At 53.8% G+C, this 20,060-nt stretch overlaps 1 protein-coding gene across 2 annotated transcripts in view; it reads left to right on the top strand.

Moving 5' to 3' along the window:
* Positions 1-20,060, top strand: part of PLXNA2 (plexin A2) — a 205,678-nt gene that overhangs the window by 132,719 nt on the left and 52,899 nt on the right. For both annotated transcript variants that reach the window (XR_011381262.1, XM_051821302.2), the window contains exons 7-12: positions 2,553-2,706; positions 3,270-3,366; positions 6,238-6,352; positions 13,973-14,173; positions 15,624-15,720; positions 19,638-19,828. Coding sequence is in view for 1 of the 2 variants with exons in the window: in XM_051821302.2 (XP_051677262.1) it covers positions 2,553-2,706; positions 3,270-3,366; positions 6,238-6,352; positions 13,973-14,173; positions 15,624-15,720; positions 19,638-19,828 (855 nt within the window). In the remaining variant the exon portion in view is untranslated. The remainder of the gene's footprint in view (positions 1-2,552; positions 2,707-3,269; positions 3,367-6,237; positions 6,353-13,972; positions 14,174-15,623; positions 15,721-19,637; positions 19,829-20,060) is intronic.

Genomic DNA, 20,060 nt, shown 5'->3' with positions numbered 1-20,060 from the left:
TCCCTCCTCCTGGGAGCTGATTCCCCACTGATCTGCTTTGTAAATCTGTAATTTGCATTCAGTGACAAAAGCCTATGACACAATGTCATCCACCCAAATAGCACATGCTTTAGGATATGCTGTATTAACAATTCTCCATTTGCTACAGCCCCTCACAGAAGTCTACAAATTGCCTTTGCATGTGTGTGTGTGTGTGTGTATGAAAGAGCGAGAGAAAAACCGCGAGACTGAGCCTCAGTTTGAAGTCAGTGTGTGCTTAACAAGAATATTAAAGAGAATAAATCACGCCCCAGCCACCTATCAAGGTACAACCCCAAATAGTCCATGTCCTCAGGCCCTGACTATTATTTCATTCCGAAGGTTTATAAGCATTCTCGAATGTTAATTAGTTAATGAACCTTCCAAGATTGGAGTTCATTCATCCCCACCAGGAGGTTTGGGCTCCAGGGGACCAGAGGGAACAAACAGGGGAGTTTGTCCTTAGCCTCCTGGCCCCATGGAAACGAAACTGGGGCAGAGATTTAGCTGCAAAGCACTATGCGGGAAGGCTGGACAATACCCGCCATGACCGAGCGTCTGCACAGAGACTCTGCCAGGTGCTGGTGGGCAGGCAACCGGTCACGGGACCACTGACATGGAGCACAGGGGTGTCACCATCATGACCCGTGGGCAGCCCTCGGCACCAGAGGGAGCCCCTCGCGTTTTCGCCCATTCCAAAACCAATTGGAGTCTGAACTGTGGCCATTGACGGCCAATTCATTTTAAAGTGTGTGGAATTCACAGCAGCATTTTTCCATTAACTGTTTTCTCAATCAACACATTTTTCTGAGAGTCTGATATCTTCAGCATTAAAAGAGGGTCTGGGGAAGGAGGTTCTCAGGGCAGGCTTTTTTTTTTTTTTTAAAGATTTATTTATTTATTCAAAAGAGAGTTACATAGAGAGAAGTAGAGGCAGAGAGAGAGAGAGAGAGAGGTCTTCCATCCACTGGTTCACTCTCCAAATGGCCACAATGGCTGGATCTGCACCGATCCGAAGCCAGGAGCCAGGAGCTTCTTCCGGGTCTCCCACGTGGGTGCAGGGGCCCAACGACTTGGGTCATCTTCCACTGCTTTCCCAGGCCATAGCAGAGAGCTGGATCAGAAGTGGAGCAGCCGGGACTAGAGCCGGCACCCATTTGGGATGCCGGCACTGCAGGTGGCGGCTTTACCCAAAGGCCACAGCGCTGGCCCCAGGGCAGGCATTTTTAACCATCAAGATGCCTGAGTCCCATATCAGAGTGCCTGACTTCTTGTCCCAGCTCTGCTTCCGGTTCCAGCTTCCTGCTGATGTGCACACTGGGGAGCAGCAAGTCCTTGGGTCCCTGCCACCCATGTGGGAGACCTAGATTGAATTTCTAGCTCCTGGCTTGGGCCTGATGCAGTCCTGGCTGTTGCGGACATTTAGGGAGTGAGCCAGTGAGCCATGGGAGCTCTGTCTGTCTGACTCTGTCTCAAATAAATTAAGAAATAGGAAAAGGAGGGGGAGTTTGGAACCCCCTGGCCTCACTGGTCAGAGCCCATAGGCATCAGCAGACATTCAGACCCCTTGGGCTCCTTCTGGAGCTACTATTCTAGTCTAGGGGCCACAGGAGGCGGCCGCTAGTGACCGGAAAGCCCGAAGGAGACAGAGAAGCAGACACCCTAGGAACCCTGCATTCTCAGCAAGGGGCCTCTGAATAAGCGATAGCCATGGTGAGGCTCTCGCCACCTTCCAGAGTGAGGCTCTCGCCTAGTGACCTCCGGCTAAGCCTCCAGATGGGTGGTTCCCGGCCAAGGGCTTGTGAGTGATGGGCTCAGCTCCTGACTCTCTGCCAAGGGTGCATGGAGCCCTGTGGTAATGTCCCTGTGAAAATGAGCAGGGTCTCAGGGGGATTGTGGTCCCCTGCTTCCAGGGCTTTCTGGAACTGGACAAGATAGAAAACTCGATTAATGATAAGAATCTGAATAAAGAGCAGTGGCTCTGGCCACGTGGAACAATTAGTTGCTGGAGTTGTTCAGGGGCAGAGTTGGAAGATCACCCAGACCAGCCCCTTCTTTTTTTTTTTTTTTTTTTTTTTTTGACAGGCAGAGTGGACAGTGAGAGAGACAGAGAGAAAGGTCTTCCTTTGCCATTGGTTCACCCTCCAATGGCCGCCGTGGCCGGCGTGCTGCGGCCGGCGCACCACGCTGATCCGATGGCAGGAGCCAGGTACTTATCCTGGTCTCCCATGGGGTGCAGGGCCCAAGCACTTGGGCCATCCTCCCCTGCACTCCCTGGCCACAGCAGAGAGCTGGCCTGGAAGAGGGGCAACCGGGAAAGAATCCGGTGCCCCGACCGGAACTAGAACCCGGTGTGCCGGCGCCGCTAGGTGGAGGATTAGCCTAGTGAGCCTCGGCGCCAGCCCAGCCCCCTTCCTTGATGCATGAGGTCGGGGCTGGGGCGGGGGGATCAGTGAGCAAGTGGACTTCAGCAGAGCAGCCCTGAGTACTTCCCACTGGAGCGTCCGTTTCGAGCCTCTTTTCTGCCCCCGCAGCTCAGCCTGGTTGTGAGTGATGCTCCCGATCTGTCTGCGGGCATCACCTGTGCCTTCGGGAACCTGACGGAGGTGGAGGGGCAGGTGTCCGGAAGCCAGGTCATCTGCATCTCCCCTGGGCCCAAGGATGTCCCCGTCATCCCTCTGGATCAAGGTAAGCAGTGTCTTCCAGGAGAATCGCATGCCAGAGGCTGCCCTACTGTGGCAGAGCTGGGAGTGACAAGTGCCAGGAAGGTCTTCTTCTACCAGATGCGAATGTTTGCTTATGCAGCTTGTTGTGAACGGTCACACCCGGAAGGGGAATCCAGGAAGAAAGAAAACCCGCAGCTACCCTTTGGGTTAAAGCTGCAGAGTGGGCAGAGTCCCTGCACACTGTGAGCCCTTCTAGGGATGGGAGCGGCTTCTGTCAGCTTCCAGCAGGTTCTCGCCACAGAGCTGGGGCTGGAAGCATTCTTCCCTAACAGTTCTGAAGTTCTTCCAGTAGCTGAACACGCCTGACCAAAGCAAGGGACCCCCGGGAGTCTGCCGCTCCCTCCCTAGGGGTGAGACAGTTGGGTCTGCAGCATGAACTAGTAATGGGCCAGAGGGAGTCTCCTGGGGGGAGAAGAAATTCAGGCAGGTTCTCTCTGCCATCTGCATCCCAGGGAACCCCAGGTGGCCCCAGGGTCTGCTGGTCCCAGGTGTTCACTCTATCACCTCCTTTCCATTTTTTCCCAGACTGGTTTGGACTCGAGCTGCAGCTGAGGTCCAAGGAGACTGGAAAGATATTTGTCAGCACTGAGTTCAAGTTCTACAACTGCAGCGCCCACCAACTGTAAGCATTTCTCCGGAGGAGCCTCACCCTGGGTCTGGACAGTGGGGGGCGGGGGGGTCCCTCCCTTGGCTCTGAGCTCCTTGAGGACAGGACTTGTGCAGCAGTCCCCTCCACAGTCTCCACAGGGGCCTGGTGCGGTGTTTGGACAGAGTAACTGGCATTTGCTCCACGCTGTCCCTGGCCTTATCCAGTCTCCCTCGGCCCCACCCCAGCACACCCCTACTCCAGTTCTCAAGCCAGAAAAAGGCTCATGGCCCAGGAGCCATAAGAAAAGGCGTCCACTTTAAAGCAGCTGGTGGTGGCTTGGAAGGTAGAGAATGGTGATGAGTGGAGTCTGGACTTGGCATCTACACTCTGGTGAAGAGGGCCCGAGCTCCGGGCCTCAGCTGTGCACACCCACAGAGGAGGAGCAAGGCTGGGGGGAGTAGCCACATTCCAAACTCATCCGCAAAAGCAGAGCAACTCCAGCCTCCGGAGGGGCCTCCGTGCAGCTGGGCCACCTCCCCAGCTTCTTCCTGTAGCTGCATGCCTACAGATTAGTGCCCACCGCTCTGAGATTGCACACGGTGCAGGCAGCTGGTAGCAGTAGGTCAGGAGTGGAGAACAGAGGTCCCCCCCTTCATTTCTGCCCGTCCTTTCTGGGAGAGAAATGAGACTCTTTCTACAGAAGTGTGGAAGCTCCTACACCGTTTGGTTCAGAAGGAGAGGAACACAAGGCCCTGCAATAGGCCACATAGGGTTGTAGGACCAATGGGCCTGCACGTTTGGCAAGGGAGAAGCGAAGCGGCAGCTCCATGCAGAGGGAACCGTATTTGGTTCCACAGACCCATCCTTCCCATCACCTGAGAGCTACACAATGAGCAGAGCCCCAGGAACATCAAACCTGCAGGTACAAGCTCTGGGCACAATGGGCTTGGCCATCAAGGTGAGGAGGAGGTCTCTTCAGCTAAGTCCTAGAGAAATCTCTAGCCATCAGAACAGTCTCCTCTTCTCAGATCTGGATTGTCGTGATTTGGGTCGACTTCTGAAGTTCTAGGGTTTCTACAGTAGTCAAGGAAGGAGACGTATCTGAGCCCCATGGGGAGGAATCAACAGATGTGCTGAGACACAGCAAGTGATGAAAATGGCCTGGTAGGAAAGAGGGCGGGGCAGAAAGTGGTGCAGCTGCAATGGGTGCGGTCGGCCACTTGCCGATGTGTTCCAATCCCAGCTGACCCTGTGTTGGCAAACACAAGCATCTCAGAGACAGCACCCCTCAAGCTCCTTCACAAACTAACCCAGGGCGACAGAACCCCTTGTTTGTGAGAGCATCCCCTTCTCCTTGCCGAGCCAGTGTGATGTCACCACTTGTAATGATGGATTGCTATGGCAACAGAGATGCTGTCACAGGCAGCAGGCTTGGGAGGAAAAAAGCTGGTCTCGTTGACAGCAAAGATCTCATTTTGTTCCCAATGCTGTCTTACCCTTCTCTACCTTTGATAGTCATAGTTTCAAGCCACAGAATCACATTCAAGTGCTTCTTTCTAATGTGACAAACTGAGGCCCACAGACGATACATGCTGTGACGATGGTCACAAAATGAACCCATGCAACAGTCAGGTCTGGAGCCCCGGTAGATACTGCTATGTGTAGCTCACTGGTCGGCTTTCATTATTTGTTTGCCAAATCCTATAACGTTAGCAACAACCAGCTGATCATAGGGAAATTCATAAGCAAGATAATTTTGGACATATGCAAAAGGAGATATAAATGATGACCAAGGGAAAACGAAGTGTAGCTGGGCTAATGCACTTCATAACCTGTGGCCCAGGAGCCCTGGGTGGCACCGCAGCCACCCAAGTGCAGTCGGAAGCCCACCAGGTGGCGCCAGCTCGCAGATCTGATCCCGCCCACTCCAGATAGTCTCCTTGTGAAAGGGGAGCAGGCAAAGAGAAGGAAGGCCACCCCAGCTTGCCAACACGCTTGCATTACAGTGGTCTGAGTACACAGAGAGAGCCAGCGTAATGTACACAGCCGCCAGGTGAAGCCGGAGGGAAAGGAGGGCACACCTTGGCCAGGAAGGCATTGCCACACCAATATTCCATGGCTCCGTGCCCGGGCTTCTTGGGGAGTAGGACAAACTTACCATTTAATACTGTGAATTTCCCCAAGCCCAGTAACACAGCTGCTATGGACCAATTGTTAACACTCTAATGTTATTTAAGAGCTTGAAATAGCAGGTAATTTAAGTACTTGAAAAAAATACATTTAGCTTTGTACTTTTCAAGACCACTTCCTATACATTAGCTTGTTCGATACCAGGCAGCCCTGTGGTGCAGACAGGAATGGTTTGTTATAGTCAGATGAAGAAACTCGAATTCAGAGGGAGAAGTGCCTTACTCAGGCAGCAGCCGAGGAAACACTGGAACCGGATATGCCCAGGGTCTACCCCGTGCTCTTTGAGCTCCTCAGTCTGATAAGCATTGCCGTGATGGTAAATGGTTAACTGCCAGCATTGAGGGAAAAACCCTAGTTTGCAATTTCTGTGGTGTAAATACTCCCACGATAGCCAGTTTCAACATTTTTACCAGCATCGTGTCCACCAACTTGCGAAATTCTTATGAGCTAGTACAGACCAATGGTGGCACACTTCCACCTTATACGTTACATTAATCCTACTCTGACCTCTTTTTTTTTCCTCCAGTTTTCTGATCCTATGAATATACTGGATAGAGAATTCACAGTTCTTAGTGCCAGGAAATCTCCCAACAATTTGCCTTCCCAAGACTGAGACCATGAAAGACACTTCAGCAGGACACCTGGCTGCCTGGCCTGCCCTTCCCTCGCCTCTCTGCTCCCTGCCCTTGCCTCTTACTGTCCCTGTCCTTGCAGGTGCCTGTCCTGTGTCAACAGCGCCTTCCGCTGCCACTGGTGCAAGTACCGCAATCTCTGCACTCATGACCCCACCACCTGCTCCTTCCAGGAGGGCCGGATCAATATTTCAGAGGTAAGAGGTCTCGCCTTGGCAGGACAGTATTCCCGGGGAATCGTGGGGTCCCCCCTTCCCTGACCCAAATGGTCAGTCTAATGGCTTGGCCATCTTCTTGCTCTGGCCCGAGATTCTACATATTAGAAATCCCCACTGTGATAAAACTCAGAAGTCTTAGTAAATAACTCCAGAGGCAGAGGCCATGTCCACCAGACTCCTAAGACAATGCATTCAAGACCTTGAAGGTAACTGGGGCTGAGACCACAAGCTTAGAAGAACCATGTCCACCAACCAGACTGCGTGGTTCAGAAGAGCTAGTGAATGCCATTTATTCTTTGAGTCTGGCCCTTTGCTTGGCTACAGACATTTTCAAGTTCAATGGAACATTCACTCCCAACCATTTTTTCATGCCAACTTCTCTTCCAACTCCAGAACTTGGAGAAATGCGATGATTGTTTGACTCTGATGTATGACTGGGAGGGTGGTCTTGAACAAAGAGAAAATCAGCTGGTGAAAAGAACCAGACATTGCTAAAAGACCTATGTTGTTATGTCAGCAAAGCTCCATCACTAAAGACTGGCCCCTCCCTTGTCATCAGCAACAGGAAATATCAAATCACTCATCTTTCCTTAGTATTCGCTCATTGGCTATGCATTGATGTTGATTGCCTTACGACTTCACAGCATATCTTGGGGCAGTGAAGCCTGCTTGATAGCTTCCCTTTAAAAAAAAAAAGATTTATTTGAAAGGTAGAGTTACAGAGAGGAAGAGGAAGAGACAGAGGTCTTCCATCTACTAGTTCCCTCCCCAAGTGGCAGCAACAACCAGAGCTGGGCTGGTCTGAAGCCAGGAGCCAGGAGCTTCTTCCAGGTCTCCCACATGGGTGCAGGGGCCCAAGCACTTAGGCCCTCTTCTGCCGCTTTCCCAGGTGCAGTCACAGGGAGCTGGATTGGAAGTGGAGCAGCCAGAACTCCAACAGGCACCAATATGGGATGCCTGTGCTGCCGGCAGCAGCCTCACCCACTATGTCACAGCGCCAGCCCCAGCTTCCCTTTCTTGTGCTTAATGCTTTTCATACCCCAAGGTGCCAGTTGGAGTTAAGCAATTATGCGGGTCTCATGTATTCAGACAAGTGCCCGTGTACATATATACACGTTTCTCTCTTGCTCCGCCTTTTGGAAAATGCATCAGTGTTAGCAGTGACAGTACAGGCTTTGTGGATACCTTTCCCCTGTTACACCAAACTGTCAGCTCTCGAAGGCAAGGACTCCGTCTTGCCTTTAAATCTGCAGTGCCTTTTGCAGTGAATATTTGTAGAATGCATGCACGAAAGAATGGATGAACCAGTGACCTCTCTACCTACATCCCGCTGATGGGAACGGTGTCTTCCTGTCTAAGATTTCAAGAAAGGGTCTCTCTGAGTCTCCTAATTTGATTACGGCCCTGAGTGTTTCTGTGGCCAAACGTAAGAAAGTAGATCCTGAAAGGCTTCCCAAATACACACCCATCACCTTTAACTCCACCTAATTTTAGGAACAGAAAACAATGGAACGTACCTGAAAGAGGGCTCTGAGATGGTCCCCGCAGGTGCATCTGCCCCAGTCTCCCGCAGCCAGCACGCAGCGCCCTTGAGAACTGTCAGACAGGTATTTTCTTCCGGTCAGCGGCTGTGCTTTGATGCAGCTGGACTGGAAGCACCGCACTGGTCTTAGTGGACACTGGCTATAAATTCCGGCCAAATTCCCTACCAGGGTATGAAACTGCTTTGGGACCAGCAAAGAGCCCAGGAGCTGAAGGTATCGGGAGAGAGTCAGTCCTGCTCGGGAGCCAGTCCAGCGAAGGGAGACGAGCCAGGCCAGAAGGTGGGAAGGCCAGGATGCCTGCTCAGAGGCACAGGCTGGGCGGAGAGAGCAAGACTGTGGCAGACAGGCTCTGCGCCTGCCCGGCACGTTGTCGCGTCTAGTTCCTGAGCTCCTTACGAAAATCCGGCAAGGCTGACCCCAGCGCGTAGAGAGGGTGTGAAGTGCAGATCTAGAAAAGAAGAGCAGCTGTCTCACCTTCTCCCAAGGCCACGTGCAGCCTCAGCTGAGCCTGAGAGCAGCCGCCACCGGGGCGAGGCACGGGGTGTCGCTGGCTGGCTCGCTGGGACCCAGAGCCGACTGCAAACAGCCCGGCCTGGGCTCCTCCGCACCGTTTGCAAGAGGCTGAAACACAGCTTGCTCTCGGCCAGGCTGAGCGGTGCAGACGGCCCGAGAGCTGGGCCACAGGGGAGCCGTGCCTCCCCAGGACTGGGGGTGACCGGCCTTCCAAAACCCCGGGGGAACCCAGACGCTTCCCCTCTCCTAAGTTCATTCTCAGTGCTTGATGTCTGTGCCTTGGGACTGGAGAGGAGAGGTCCCTGTGTTGCCCCTCCACCTCCTTGTGTGAGACTCGGGTGGACGGGTACACACATGCACTGTCTCCTGGCACGGCCCCAGAACCTGGCTCTCGGGAGGGAGCTGAGGGAAGCCAAGACTCCACCCAAGAAAAGAGAGAAACAGTGTGGATCTGCAGTCAGGTTGCAAGGGCCACCGCCTTGGCTTTCTAGGATACTAACTGAGTGTGTAGGCACAGCCTCCTGCACATCCCTTCCCAGCAAATAGCCCCCAGGCCTTGCTCTTCCCGCCCAAACCCTGCTGGGGGGGGGGCGGTCCCCACTTCTGAAAGTTTAAGGAATAGCAGCATGCACTTGCCCAGCTTGCATAAGGTGCCCCCCATGCGCTCTCCTCTTTTAGGGAGCTGGATATGCATTTGCTGTCTCTTTGGGGGGTCCCGAGACTATCTCTGTCACACTTCCAGTAAGTCCCTCCCCAGCTCTGAATCAAAAGCATGTGCCATCAGTTCCATCCATGGATAATACAGCAGTGTTAGTGTATCACAGCCTTGTCACTTCCTCTCACGAGGCAGGAGTTTCTCGAAGCGGGAACCCAGGGACCAGTCACATCTGCACCACCTGGGAACTCCTTTGCAATTCAAATTCTTGGGCTGCAGCCCAGATGAGGAGGCTAAAGACAGAACCCCTGGCATGTGCCGTGCCCGTCGACTCTCACAGCAGCCCTGAAGTCTCATATCACTCCAGTTGACACCTGGAGTAACCAAGATGATAACATTTTTTATTTTTTGCCCAAGGCTACAGAGAATTCAGGCATCCCAAAAAGCTGAGTACAGTTTACTTTCTGTAGAAAATCAGGGCCCGGGAATGTGTTTGTCTCCATGGCCACGGTCACACTTGCAGAGATTGACTTCAATCCGGCCCCTTTGCTGTTGACCTTGAGGGTGCAGGGTGTGGCCAGACCAGCACAAACTTGTGTCCACAAGTTGGGAAACTGTCCATGGAAAGATAGGCCAGCAGTGCCATGTCCACATAAAAAAAACCAGCCAGGCGTGCCCAAAATACTAAATATATTCATCATTAACATTCACTGAATGTTTATTACATATGCAGCATATATGTGTCATTGAAGAGCTATATATAAACACCATTTACTCTTAACTACTCTATGAAGTGATTTCCATTACAGATAAATAAACCGAGGCTTGGATATGTTGAACAGTTTCCCTGTGATCATCAAATAAACGTGGAAATCAGGATTCAGCGTTAGTGTTCCGGGGCGGCCTTGAATAGGTTGGAGTCTGGCCCTGTTTTCTTACACACACATGCACACGCGTGAGAAGTATGCAGTAATAATATCCACACTTGGTCATCCGGCTCCTGACCACTTACAAGGTCCTTCAGATCCTGCTTTCGTGCAACCTAGGGCTATCAGGTATTGCAGGCTCTGGTTTACAGATGAGGAAACTGAATTTCCCTGGAACTGTCTCTCAAGGCCTTGCCAGGCAGTGGGCCAGAGCTTTCCACGGCTCGGAGCACAGCTGGTCTCCGGTGAAGCCGGCGGGGGTCTCCGCCTCCCTGGGCCGGATCAGGCCGTGGCGTGTTGTTAGCAAGCTGGTGCGCACAGGGGTACACGTGGCCTTCAGCTTTGAAAGCTCATCGTTCTCCATGGCTAAACCAGGCCTAGTGAGATGTAGATGCATAAATATCTTCTTTACACCCCGTCCCAGGGGAAAGACAGAACCAAATAAATCCGATTAGCTTCCCAGGAGGCTGGCTGCTGTCGCTCTTTGAAGACCAGCGAGTGAAGATAATGCCATTTCCACGTGGGAAGTCGAGTCAGAGCGCTAGAAGGTCCCCAGCTCAGGAAGCTGGCAGGGCACAGCCAAGCCAGGGGGGCAGCGTGGCCTCAGGACGCCAGGGTCCTTGCCCACCCCTATGACCATGCTTCCTCCTCCCCGGTGCCCCCTCCCCTAGCATATCCCCACAGATCACTGCCAAGGAGGTGATCCTGCTCCACTTGTCTCAGAGACAGAGAAAGAATAAGGCCATGGCCAGAGGTTGTGAGAAGTCTCAAGGCCAGCAGAGCCGTTAGGAATTAAGAGTACGAACGAGGGTCCTGACATGCGGGAATAGTAACTTGCAGTGGTTTGCTTTCTTGTTCTTAGGACCTTGATGCGTGCGTGTGTATGTGTGTGTATGTGTGTGTGTGTGTGTAGAAGCAAGCAGTTTGGCAATGGTCTCATCATCACATCTGATTAAACACTCATCTTCCTCAAGCCCCTGAGGTGTGCAGGTTCCAACAACCTGGCAGTTCTCTGGGCTTCCAGCTCTCCTGCACCTGCCTTCAGCCCCTGCCTCTGCCTCTGCCTCTGCCATTTCCACCCAGGGGTCACGGCCCCTTCACTACTGTGCACACCAGGACCAGCTCCCAGCCCAACCTTCCTTGTCCTGCTTCTTCCCAGGATGAGGAGGGCTCACCTGGGACACCGGACTCTTCTGTCCTGTGCCCCAGAGAATAGAAGGAAAAGTCCTGTTTTGCCCAGCCCGAGAGCCATAGCCAAACAGACAAAGCAGAACCACACTTGTTCTGCAGCCACCTTGGAACCTACCTAGGCAAGAAGACCTTCACGAGCATGGCCCAGAAACTTAGTCCCCAAAGGCCTGACACGGCGGACCAGGGGAAGTTTTTCTAAAACCCTACTGAGTATGCACCAAGTGTGTAAACACACACACACACACACACACACACAGTCATCTCTTGTGTCCATGGGAAATTGGCTCTAAGACCCCCACAGATACCAAAATTCATGTGTGAATGCTGTGCAGGTGGCTATCAAGCTGCATTGTGGGGGAATGATGGCAAGAATAAAGTCTCCATGTGTTCAGGGTTCAGGACAGACGAAACTTTTGTTTCGATATTTTCATTCTGTTGTTGGTTGGACCCATGAGCCCATGGAAACAATGAACCAACTGCATTCTTCTTTGTCAAAGTCAAAGGGTTGTACAACCTTATTTACTAGCTCCAGACATCATAAATCCAAAAGCACGTGGTGAAGACCCTGCAACCGAGTAGCTCTGGGTTTGTTCTCTGAGCTCATTAGAGACGAGAAAAAAGAGCTCATCATGTACAATACATCAACTGGGAAAGGCTCTGAAAACCTTCTCTCTCTCTCTCTCTCTCTCACACACACACACACACACACACACACACAAACCATTATACCTCAGCATTATTTCCAGCCTAAATTGAAATTCTAACTTACTGGATTCACCAGGGTTTTTTTTTTTTTTCCCACTAACAGGAAGTGGCATCTCCTTTTCCATAGGATGCCTGGGTTTTCCCTAAAGTGGCATTCATTTTTTTTTGGCTATAAATATATGAAAGTCTCTGTCAGGAGTGCCTGCAGGGAACGAAAGTTGAAGAGCAGTAAAGAGTCAGTTTACTGGTTGGCAGCCTGAGTGACTGGCTCCCGCTCCCTCACCCGCACCCATCTGCTCCGCCGTGGCTTTGCCTTCCCGTCTCCACTGGGAGCCCTGCCTGCCTGCCTGGAGCCCTCACTGGTGGCTGCTGGCAAATGAGGATGGCACTGGGAACCCTCGGGGTGGGGAGGGGTCTGCAGAGCCCCCAGGTAGATCCCCATAGAAAAATCTGCCTGGATCCAGTTCTCTGTAAATCCTCGAGACCCCTTAATAGGTGGAGTAATCACGTGACCCCACTCACCAGGATCATTTTCAAGCCCACTTTTGGGAATCAAAACCCTTCCCAGGGCTCTGGCTGCCTGGGGGATGGGACAGACTTTATACTCGTCTCTAAACGGTCTTCACTTTTTCCTGTCTACCCTCCCGCAATGACTGAGTGTCCACAACATGCAGGCATTGGAATAAAGACTGGGGGTGCAGAGGTGGCCACCTCCCCTAGCAGCCCACAGCCCAGGGAGGAAGGAAATCCAGAAGTGGCAGCTCTGTGGCCTCTGTGCTCTCCTGGGGGGCCCACAGCCCATCCTGGAGCCAGTGGCCAGCAAGACGGCCTTCCAGACAGGCAGGGCCTGAGCTGAGCGTGAGGGCTGATTGAAAAGCAATCAGCTAAAGAGGGCTGGGAGCAGGAGGAGCAGAAGACCGAAGGACAGGAGTGAGCGTCTGAGACAGAAACGCACAATCACAGGCCCGGAGCTAGGAGCTAGATGCAGACAGGGAGGCGGCCCTTCACAACTCCACGTGGCTGGATCATTCGCCAGACACAGGAGGAGAGGTGGCAGGGGCCAGGTTGCCCAGCAGGGGCCCAGAGGGGAGAGTCCAGGCTGACTGGCTGTCCCAGGTCCCGGCGCAGGCTGTGCCATTGCTCAGCAGGCCCTGTGTTGCACAAGACTTCTGATAGGGACAGGTTTTCTGGTTGTCGGGAACTGTTCCCCACATCAGCATCTTAGTAGTCATTGGCAGCAGCACCTGTGCAGGCCTTGTTGCAGCAGCAGCCCCCACGCTTTCCCCAAGGGTCTCTCTAAGAACCAGGACCCGGGGGCAAGGGTTTCTTTCCCCTGGCTGATCGTTCCAGGCAGGCGAGGATGGTACAGAGCAGGTGGTCTCCAGGCCTCACTGCCAGGGGCTCCTGGGGGTGGGAATTTGACCTCTGTTAGAGGAGCAGCGTCCAGGCAGAGAAGTGAGGACAATCAGTCCTCTCCTTCTCCCTCTCTCCCCAGCGTGGTCCTTCCCATGGCCCCTCCCAGCCAAGCCTTTCTTGTTTGGGTTTTGTTTTCCAAAGCAACCCGACATTCATGGCATTCATTCATTCACGCAGGGCCTGGTAATGAAAGGAGATCAAAAGCCAGAGCAAGTGTGCGGAGCATTGCTGGGAGGGCTTCATCCACCTCCTGGAAAGCCCAGCTCAGCTGGAGCCGGGAAGCTGACACTGCCGATAACAGGTGCCTCAGGCACCAGACACCATGAGGAGCAGAATAGGGGGGCTGGGGGACCACATGAAACCGGGAGCCCAGCGTGTGCGGGCTGGGGATGGGACACGCGGAGGCGCTTGTATCCGGTGTTGCAAGAGATACAATCTGCAGCATGCCACAGCGGAGCTTGCAAATCGGTGCCCAAGTTGCATCACACACATATGCAATCCAGGACAACCCGTGGGGTTGGATAAGAGCGCCGTCCTTCTCACCAACAGCTCACCTGGGCACCACAGGGTCTGCCCATGCCCCGGCTCAGGGAAGGACAGTGTGAGCTGAGGACAGACCATCCTCTGTGCTTCCTCCTCCTGCCCCCAGGACTGTCCCCAGCTGGTGCCCACGGAGGAGATCCTGATTCCGGTCGGGGAGGTGAAGCCAATCACGCTGAAGGCTCGCAACCTGCCCCAGCCCCAGTCGGGCCAGCGAGGCTACGAGTGCGTCCTCAACATCCAGGGCACCGTGCACCGCGTCCCTGCCCTGCGTTTCAACAGCTCCAGCGTCCAGTGCCAGAACAGCTCGGTGAGAGGCCCCTCCCAGAATAGCCCGGGGCCTGGAAGTTTCCAGAAGCTTCCGGGCCCACAGACTGACCACACAGCCCCACACAGAGAGGAGCAGGGCAGTGAACAGAGTTCTGTGAGCCCCAGCAGCAGCAAAGCTGACAGTCTTGTGCCCTTCCCTGGGTGAAACCCCAGCCCCATTGAGTCAACCCCAGGATCCTGTCCCGCTGCAGGGTGTGAGTAAGTGGGAGGGCCTGACTCAGGAGGGCAGCTGGGGAGTCCAGGGGCCTGTGACTCTGAGAGCAGCAAGGGTTAAACCAATCCCGGATAGCAGAAAGCGTGAGGTGTTTAATTATAATACCAGCCCAGCGAAGATCTTTTTATCTGCCAACTCCCTGTCTCTGACTGTGGGGGGTCAGCTGGGGAGGGGGCTCCATGACAAAGGTGTTGAGGAAAGCTAATTCGCCTGGGAGACATAAAGGGAATCTGGGCCTCTTATCAGGAAGCTGTCAGATTCCGGGGTCACAGGCGCTTGATAGAATTTGTAATGGGGAAGGCACCAGGCTAGGGGAAGGCAGGATGAGAGAGGGAAGCAACAAAGGAGACAGGCCAGGGGAGGGCCGGGGGCAGATGTGCTGACAGAGACTTGAGCCAAGTGGCAGGGCTGTGCTGCACACCAGGGGGTACCCGGGGTCTCCCCTACAGAGGTGCCAGGTTGGGCCTGGGCCACCGCAGGTCTGCCTCGAGAGAAAACAAAGCGCTGTGAGTCCCTCTGTGGGGTCAGTCCAAGGGGGGAGTGGACTCTTGCCTGGAGGCCTTTCCTGGTGGGACTGACCAGATCTAGGCCCCCAAATCTGTGGGCCTGCTCCCCCAGTGGGGCATTGACCAAAGCAGGGCTCATGTGCAGCTAGAGACAGGAGCCCAAAGAATCACGTGGAGGTAGGGGTCACTGCCGGTGTGGGGCAGGGGTCTCAGAGAGGAGAGGCCCTGGCTTTGCCTCTGAAGCACACGGCTTCCTAGAGGCCAGACTTGCCGGAACGGCTGCATGGTAGCTCCCAGCTGGGGTTCTGGACAGCAGGCAGCGAGACCAAGGACAGAGAGGTTGGGGGAGGGCTGAGGGATCCAGGGACCCCTGGAGAAGGTGGGTCTGAGCTGAACTAGAAGGGCAAGGATGGGTGAGAAGGGTGGCGTTCCTTATGACATGAACTCAGCCAAGACATGCAGAGGGGCGTGAGCAGGTGTCTGCGACAGGTGGATTTGAAAAGTCTGTAGGAGACTGGAGAAGTAAGTTTGGATCAGATTATGGAAGGTGTTGAATGCCAAGCGGGAGGGTTTGGGTAGGAGTCTGGTGGCATTGGTGACTAGAGAGGTCATCTGGGAGCCCTCTGTGCAGAACGGGGGCATCCTCTGCACCCCAGACCTGCTATGGTAGACAGCCTTGCGAGCTGGCGCCTCCGCCCCTGTCCCTGCAGTACCAATATGATGGGATGGACATCAGCAACCTGGCCGTGGACTTCGCCGTGGTGTGGAATGGCAATTTCATCATTGACAACCCTGAGGACCTGAAAGGTAAGCGGCTACTTCCGGGTAGCAGTTTGATCTTCGCACGACCCCGGGAGAGACTGGGGCGGGAGGGATCAGAGCCGGGCGGCCGCTGTGCCATGAATAATACACTCCCTCTGTCAGCGGACCTCTTCAGAGGAGCCGAACGCAACATTTGGAGCCATCAAAGGAGCCCTGTTTTATTACAGCCAGAGCATCTGCGGGCGGCCGCCGGCCCCTCCACGTGATTCTTTGGGCTCCTGTCGACTTTGAAAAGGCGGCGGAGCCTGACCTAGGAGGAGGGCAGGCAGGAGCGTCCCACCAGGCGCCCTGGGAGGACAGACGTGGTTTCGACGCAGGCTCTTGTTCTCCCGTCCTTGGCCCTGCTCACGGTCACTGCGCAGAGAAGGTTTTGAGGCCGCTCCCCTGGGCGGCAGGGGAGGGACCGGCAGGCAGACTCTCGCTCACGTCCGGGGCAGAGATGCTCGCGCTTGGAGCTGGGCTGAAGTGGGACTGGAGCGCCACGCGACCACCTCGACCCCTGGACCTGTCCACAGGTGTGGAGCCCCTTCCAGGGGCCAGGTAGCCCAACCCACAGCGTAGCAGAGACCAAGATTCCGTCCATCCTGCTCTCCAGAGCGGCAAAGCGACTCCCCGCCGATGAGCACTCGCTGTGGGCCAGTGCGCGTTTCGTGGTTTATTTGAGTTGTTTTTTTCTTTGTCATCACAACTCGGAGCTGTAGGCACTATGAGTGTTCTCTTCTTGTGAACGGAGAAACCGAGACCCAAAGAGATCAAGAAATTGGCCAAAAGCCAGAACGGGAAGCGAGACAGTCTCGCTTCAGAGCGCCCAGGCGTAGCGTCCCCACAGTGGGGCCCCACGGCTCAGGCCTCCGTGGAACTCACACGTCCTCTCCTCCAGGAGACGAGGGGACATTCAAAAGTTTGAACAAATGGGATAATGGAATCAAATGATAAGCTTATTTTGGATTTTGGCACAAGACAATTGAAATCCATGCATAACAGTTTTTTCATAATGCACATTTTTCCATGAACTTTATAAAGACCCCTCGTATACCCCATCCCCTCCTCCCACCATAAGCCACAGGCCTCATGCAGCTGGAGGGTCTCAAGCCACCCCAGGCGCAAAGAAGGGGGCCAAGGCCGAGGGTCTGTAAGCGTCAGTGTCTTTGGGGCTGCAGCTCCCTGTGTCCGTGCCGCAGGGGGCAGACATCTGGTCCACAGTGTAAGATGCTGCTTGGGATGCCCACGCCTCACATCAGAGTGCTTGGGTTCAAGTCCCGGCTTGGTTCCCAACCCCAGCTTCCTGCTGATGCACACCGGGGGAGGCAGCAGGTGACAGTTCAAACACTTGGGTCCCTGCCACCCACAGGAGAGACCTGGATTGAATGCTGGACTCCCAGCATCTGGGGAGTGAACCAGTGGATGGGAGCTCTTCTCTGCCTCTGTCTCTCAAATAAAATTTAAATCAATGTCTCTGAAATGAGGAGAAAGAAACTGGGCCCGAGGTGGGTTTTTGGTTTTGTTTTTTGTAGTCAGTTTTTTTCTTATTTCTCCTGCCCAAGGCCCCGTTTGCTCACTGTAGAGAGGCGGGAGACACTTCCCCTGCTGAGGGTCTGGGCTGTGCACAGAGCTTGTAGCAAAGCATCCCCGTCAAGCGGTGGCATCCAAACCTTCCCTGGGCCTGGGGATGTTTCCCAAGCACCCTGGGTGCCCACGAAGAGCCGTCTTCACACCTGGCTCCTCCCAGGCTCCAGTGTTCCTGGACGCTGCTCCCTGTGCTGGGTAGAGGGGCCGCTGTGTGTGAGGACTTGGGTTCAGTTGCTGTCACTTCCACCTGCAGCTGTGTGAGCTCAGACTAATTACTGCTCCTCTCCACTGTGCCTGTCTGAGAAAAGGAGGGAAGGAAGCCCGCCTCCCAGGGCCAGCGTGAGTTTCCAATGAGCTCATGCCTGGCACCATAGGGTCCAGTTTTATATGTGCTCAATGTGCGCACTTGTTTGTGGTGAACTTCCCACCTCCTGCCCTCTACCTTAGGGAGCCATAGGCACAAGGATGTCTAGATTTGATCCCTGTGGCTGGGACTGAGGGGTGCTGGATAGAGCAGAGGAACAGAATGAAGACCAATGGGAGAATGAAAACATTGCCTCCTGTTGGGGCACACGCCCATCCTCCAGCACAGATGCCAGCAGGGACACACCACCTGGTTCTGAGTACCTGCATCTGCTTGACCGGAAGAGTTGAAAAACTATTTTCGGAGTGCAATTGTTGTGCTCTGTCCATGGGAGATTGGTTCTAGGACCCTCTGTGCATACCAAAACCTGCAGACGCTCAAGTCCCTTATATAAAATACTCTTGTGTTTGCATTAGAACCTACGCATATCCTTCCACTCATTTAAAATCATCCCTGCGTTATTTATAATCCCTAATACAATGTAAATGCTACGTAAGTACTTCTTAATACTGTATTGTTCAGGGATTAATGACAAGGGGAAAAGTCTGTATGTGTTCACTACAGACACCATTTTTTAAAAAAGATTTATTTATTTTATTTGAAAAGCAGATTTAGAGCAAGAGGGAGACACACACACACACACACACACACACACAGGGCATGGGGAGGGATCTTCCCTCCATTGATTTACTTACCTAGGGCTGGCCCCAGGACAAAGCCAGGAGCCTGGAACTCCACTCAGGTTTCCCACATGGGTGGCAGGGGCCATCTTGGGCTGCTTTCCCAGGTTCATTAACAGGGAGCTGGATCGGAGGTGGAGCAGCCAGGACGCTAACCAGTGCCCACATGGGATGCCAGCATTGCAGGTGATGGCTTAACCTGCTTCACCACAATGCCGGCCCCACAGATGCCATTTTTTTAAAAAAACATTTCCAATCCATGGAGGGTTGGATCCATGGATGCAGAACCCATGGATGTGTAGGGCTGACTGTACTCCACTTCCGGAGAATTCTCTTAGGACTCTGAGTGCAAACCACAGCAGGCAGGGAGCCTCAGCTCCCCAGGCCCACACGGCTCGGATCCCTTGACTGCCTGGATCCACCAAGACTTTTAGCTCAGTAGGACACAAAATCAAAGACTGAAGAGTTCGAGGACTTGAGATGTTACCCATGTGGCCTGTTTGTCCTGTCTGGGGAGACCCCTCCTTACACAGGGCCTGTGAACAGAACTGTCAGCCTTTCTTTATCAGCAGTGCCGCCCACTTACAGCCACCTAAACTTCCTTGAGGCCCAGGCTGGCTTCTCTCTCCCAGACCCATGCGGTCTCCAGCGTGCCAGGCGAGCTTCCTGTCTTCTCCCGTTCTAGCATCTGGCAACCTGGTGAGCTGGAGTTTCTGGAGTTTGGAGCGCTCCCTTTAGTAAGCTCTGAGAACCAGGACACCTCTGAGCTTCAGTTTTGCCTGCGGTGAGAAAATGTGCCCGTCTCTCTGGCAATGAAGGCCATCTGTGAGACAAAGAGACAACTAAGGAAAATGGAGCTTGAGTTCAAAGAAAAGATAATCAGCATGTATAGAGCATCAGATATGTCGCAGGCACAGTGTTAAGCGCTTACTGTACAACAGCTCATTCGAACTTCCTAAGAAACAATGATTATCCCCACATCAGAGAACAGGTAAACGTGGTTCAAGGAGGGTAAATACTTTGTCACACTGCTAGGAAATAGCGAAGCCACAATTAAAGCCCGCATCTGATTCAATCTGGAGCCAGAACTCTTAAATAATATTATTTTCTGCAGTGCCTTTAAATGACTTGCTAAGAGGCTCGATTTATCAATTCCCCATCAGTTATTCTTGCAAGGATAATGAGGACCAGTGGTGTTATCCATGCCAAGGGCAGTTTCTGTTGCCAGGAGAGGGTGTATCAGGAACAGGCTCTCGAAACCCACTTGTGACTGTCTCCTGTCTTTGCAGTCCATCTCTACAAGTGTGCGGCCCAGCGGGAGAGCTGCGGCCTCTGCCTCAAGGCCCACAGGAAATTTGAGTGCGGCTGGTGCAGCGGCGAGCGCAGGTGCACCCTCCACCAGCACTGTTCCAGCCCCTCCAACCCCTGGCTCGACTGGTCCAGCCACAATGTCAAGTGCTCCAACCCCCAGATCACGGAGGTGAGTTCCCCAGGTTCCCTGGGTGGGAGAGGTTGGCCTGGATCTGACCTCAGGGCAACGGAAGGGATGTGCAAGTTGAACCTGTGTGGCTGAATTCTTGGTATAGAGTATATTTAACGTGTGGGCTTGCAGGGTCCGTTGTGTGCGTCTGGGCAGCCCCTGTTCAGGCATGGAGTGGACCCCATGCATCAGTGTGCACACACATCTGCATGCATGTGCACATGACAAGAGA

The sequence above is a fragment of the Oryctolagus cuniculus genome, chromosome 13 (genome assembly GCF_964237555.1).
Source record: "Oryctolagus cuniculus chromosome 13, mOryCun1.1, whole genome shotgun sequence".
NCBI lineage: Eukaryota > Metazoa > Chordata > Mammalia > Lagomorpha > Leporidae > Oryctolagus > Oryctolagus cuniculus.
This window is presented reverse-complemented; position numbering and strand designations above follow the sequence as displayed.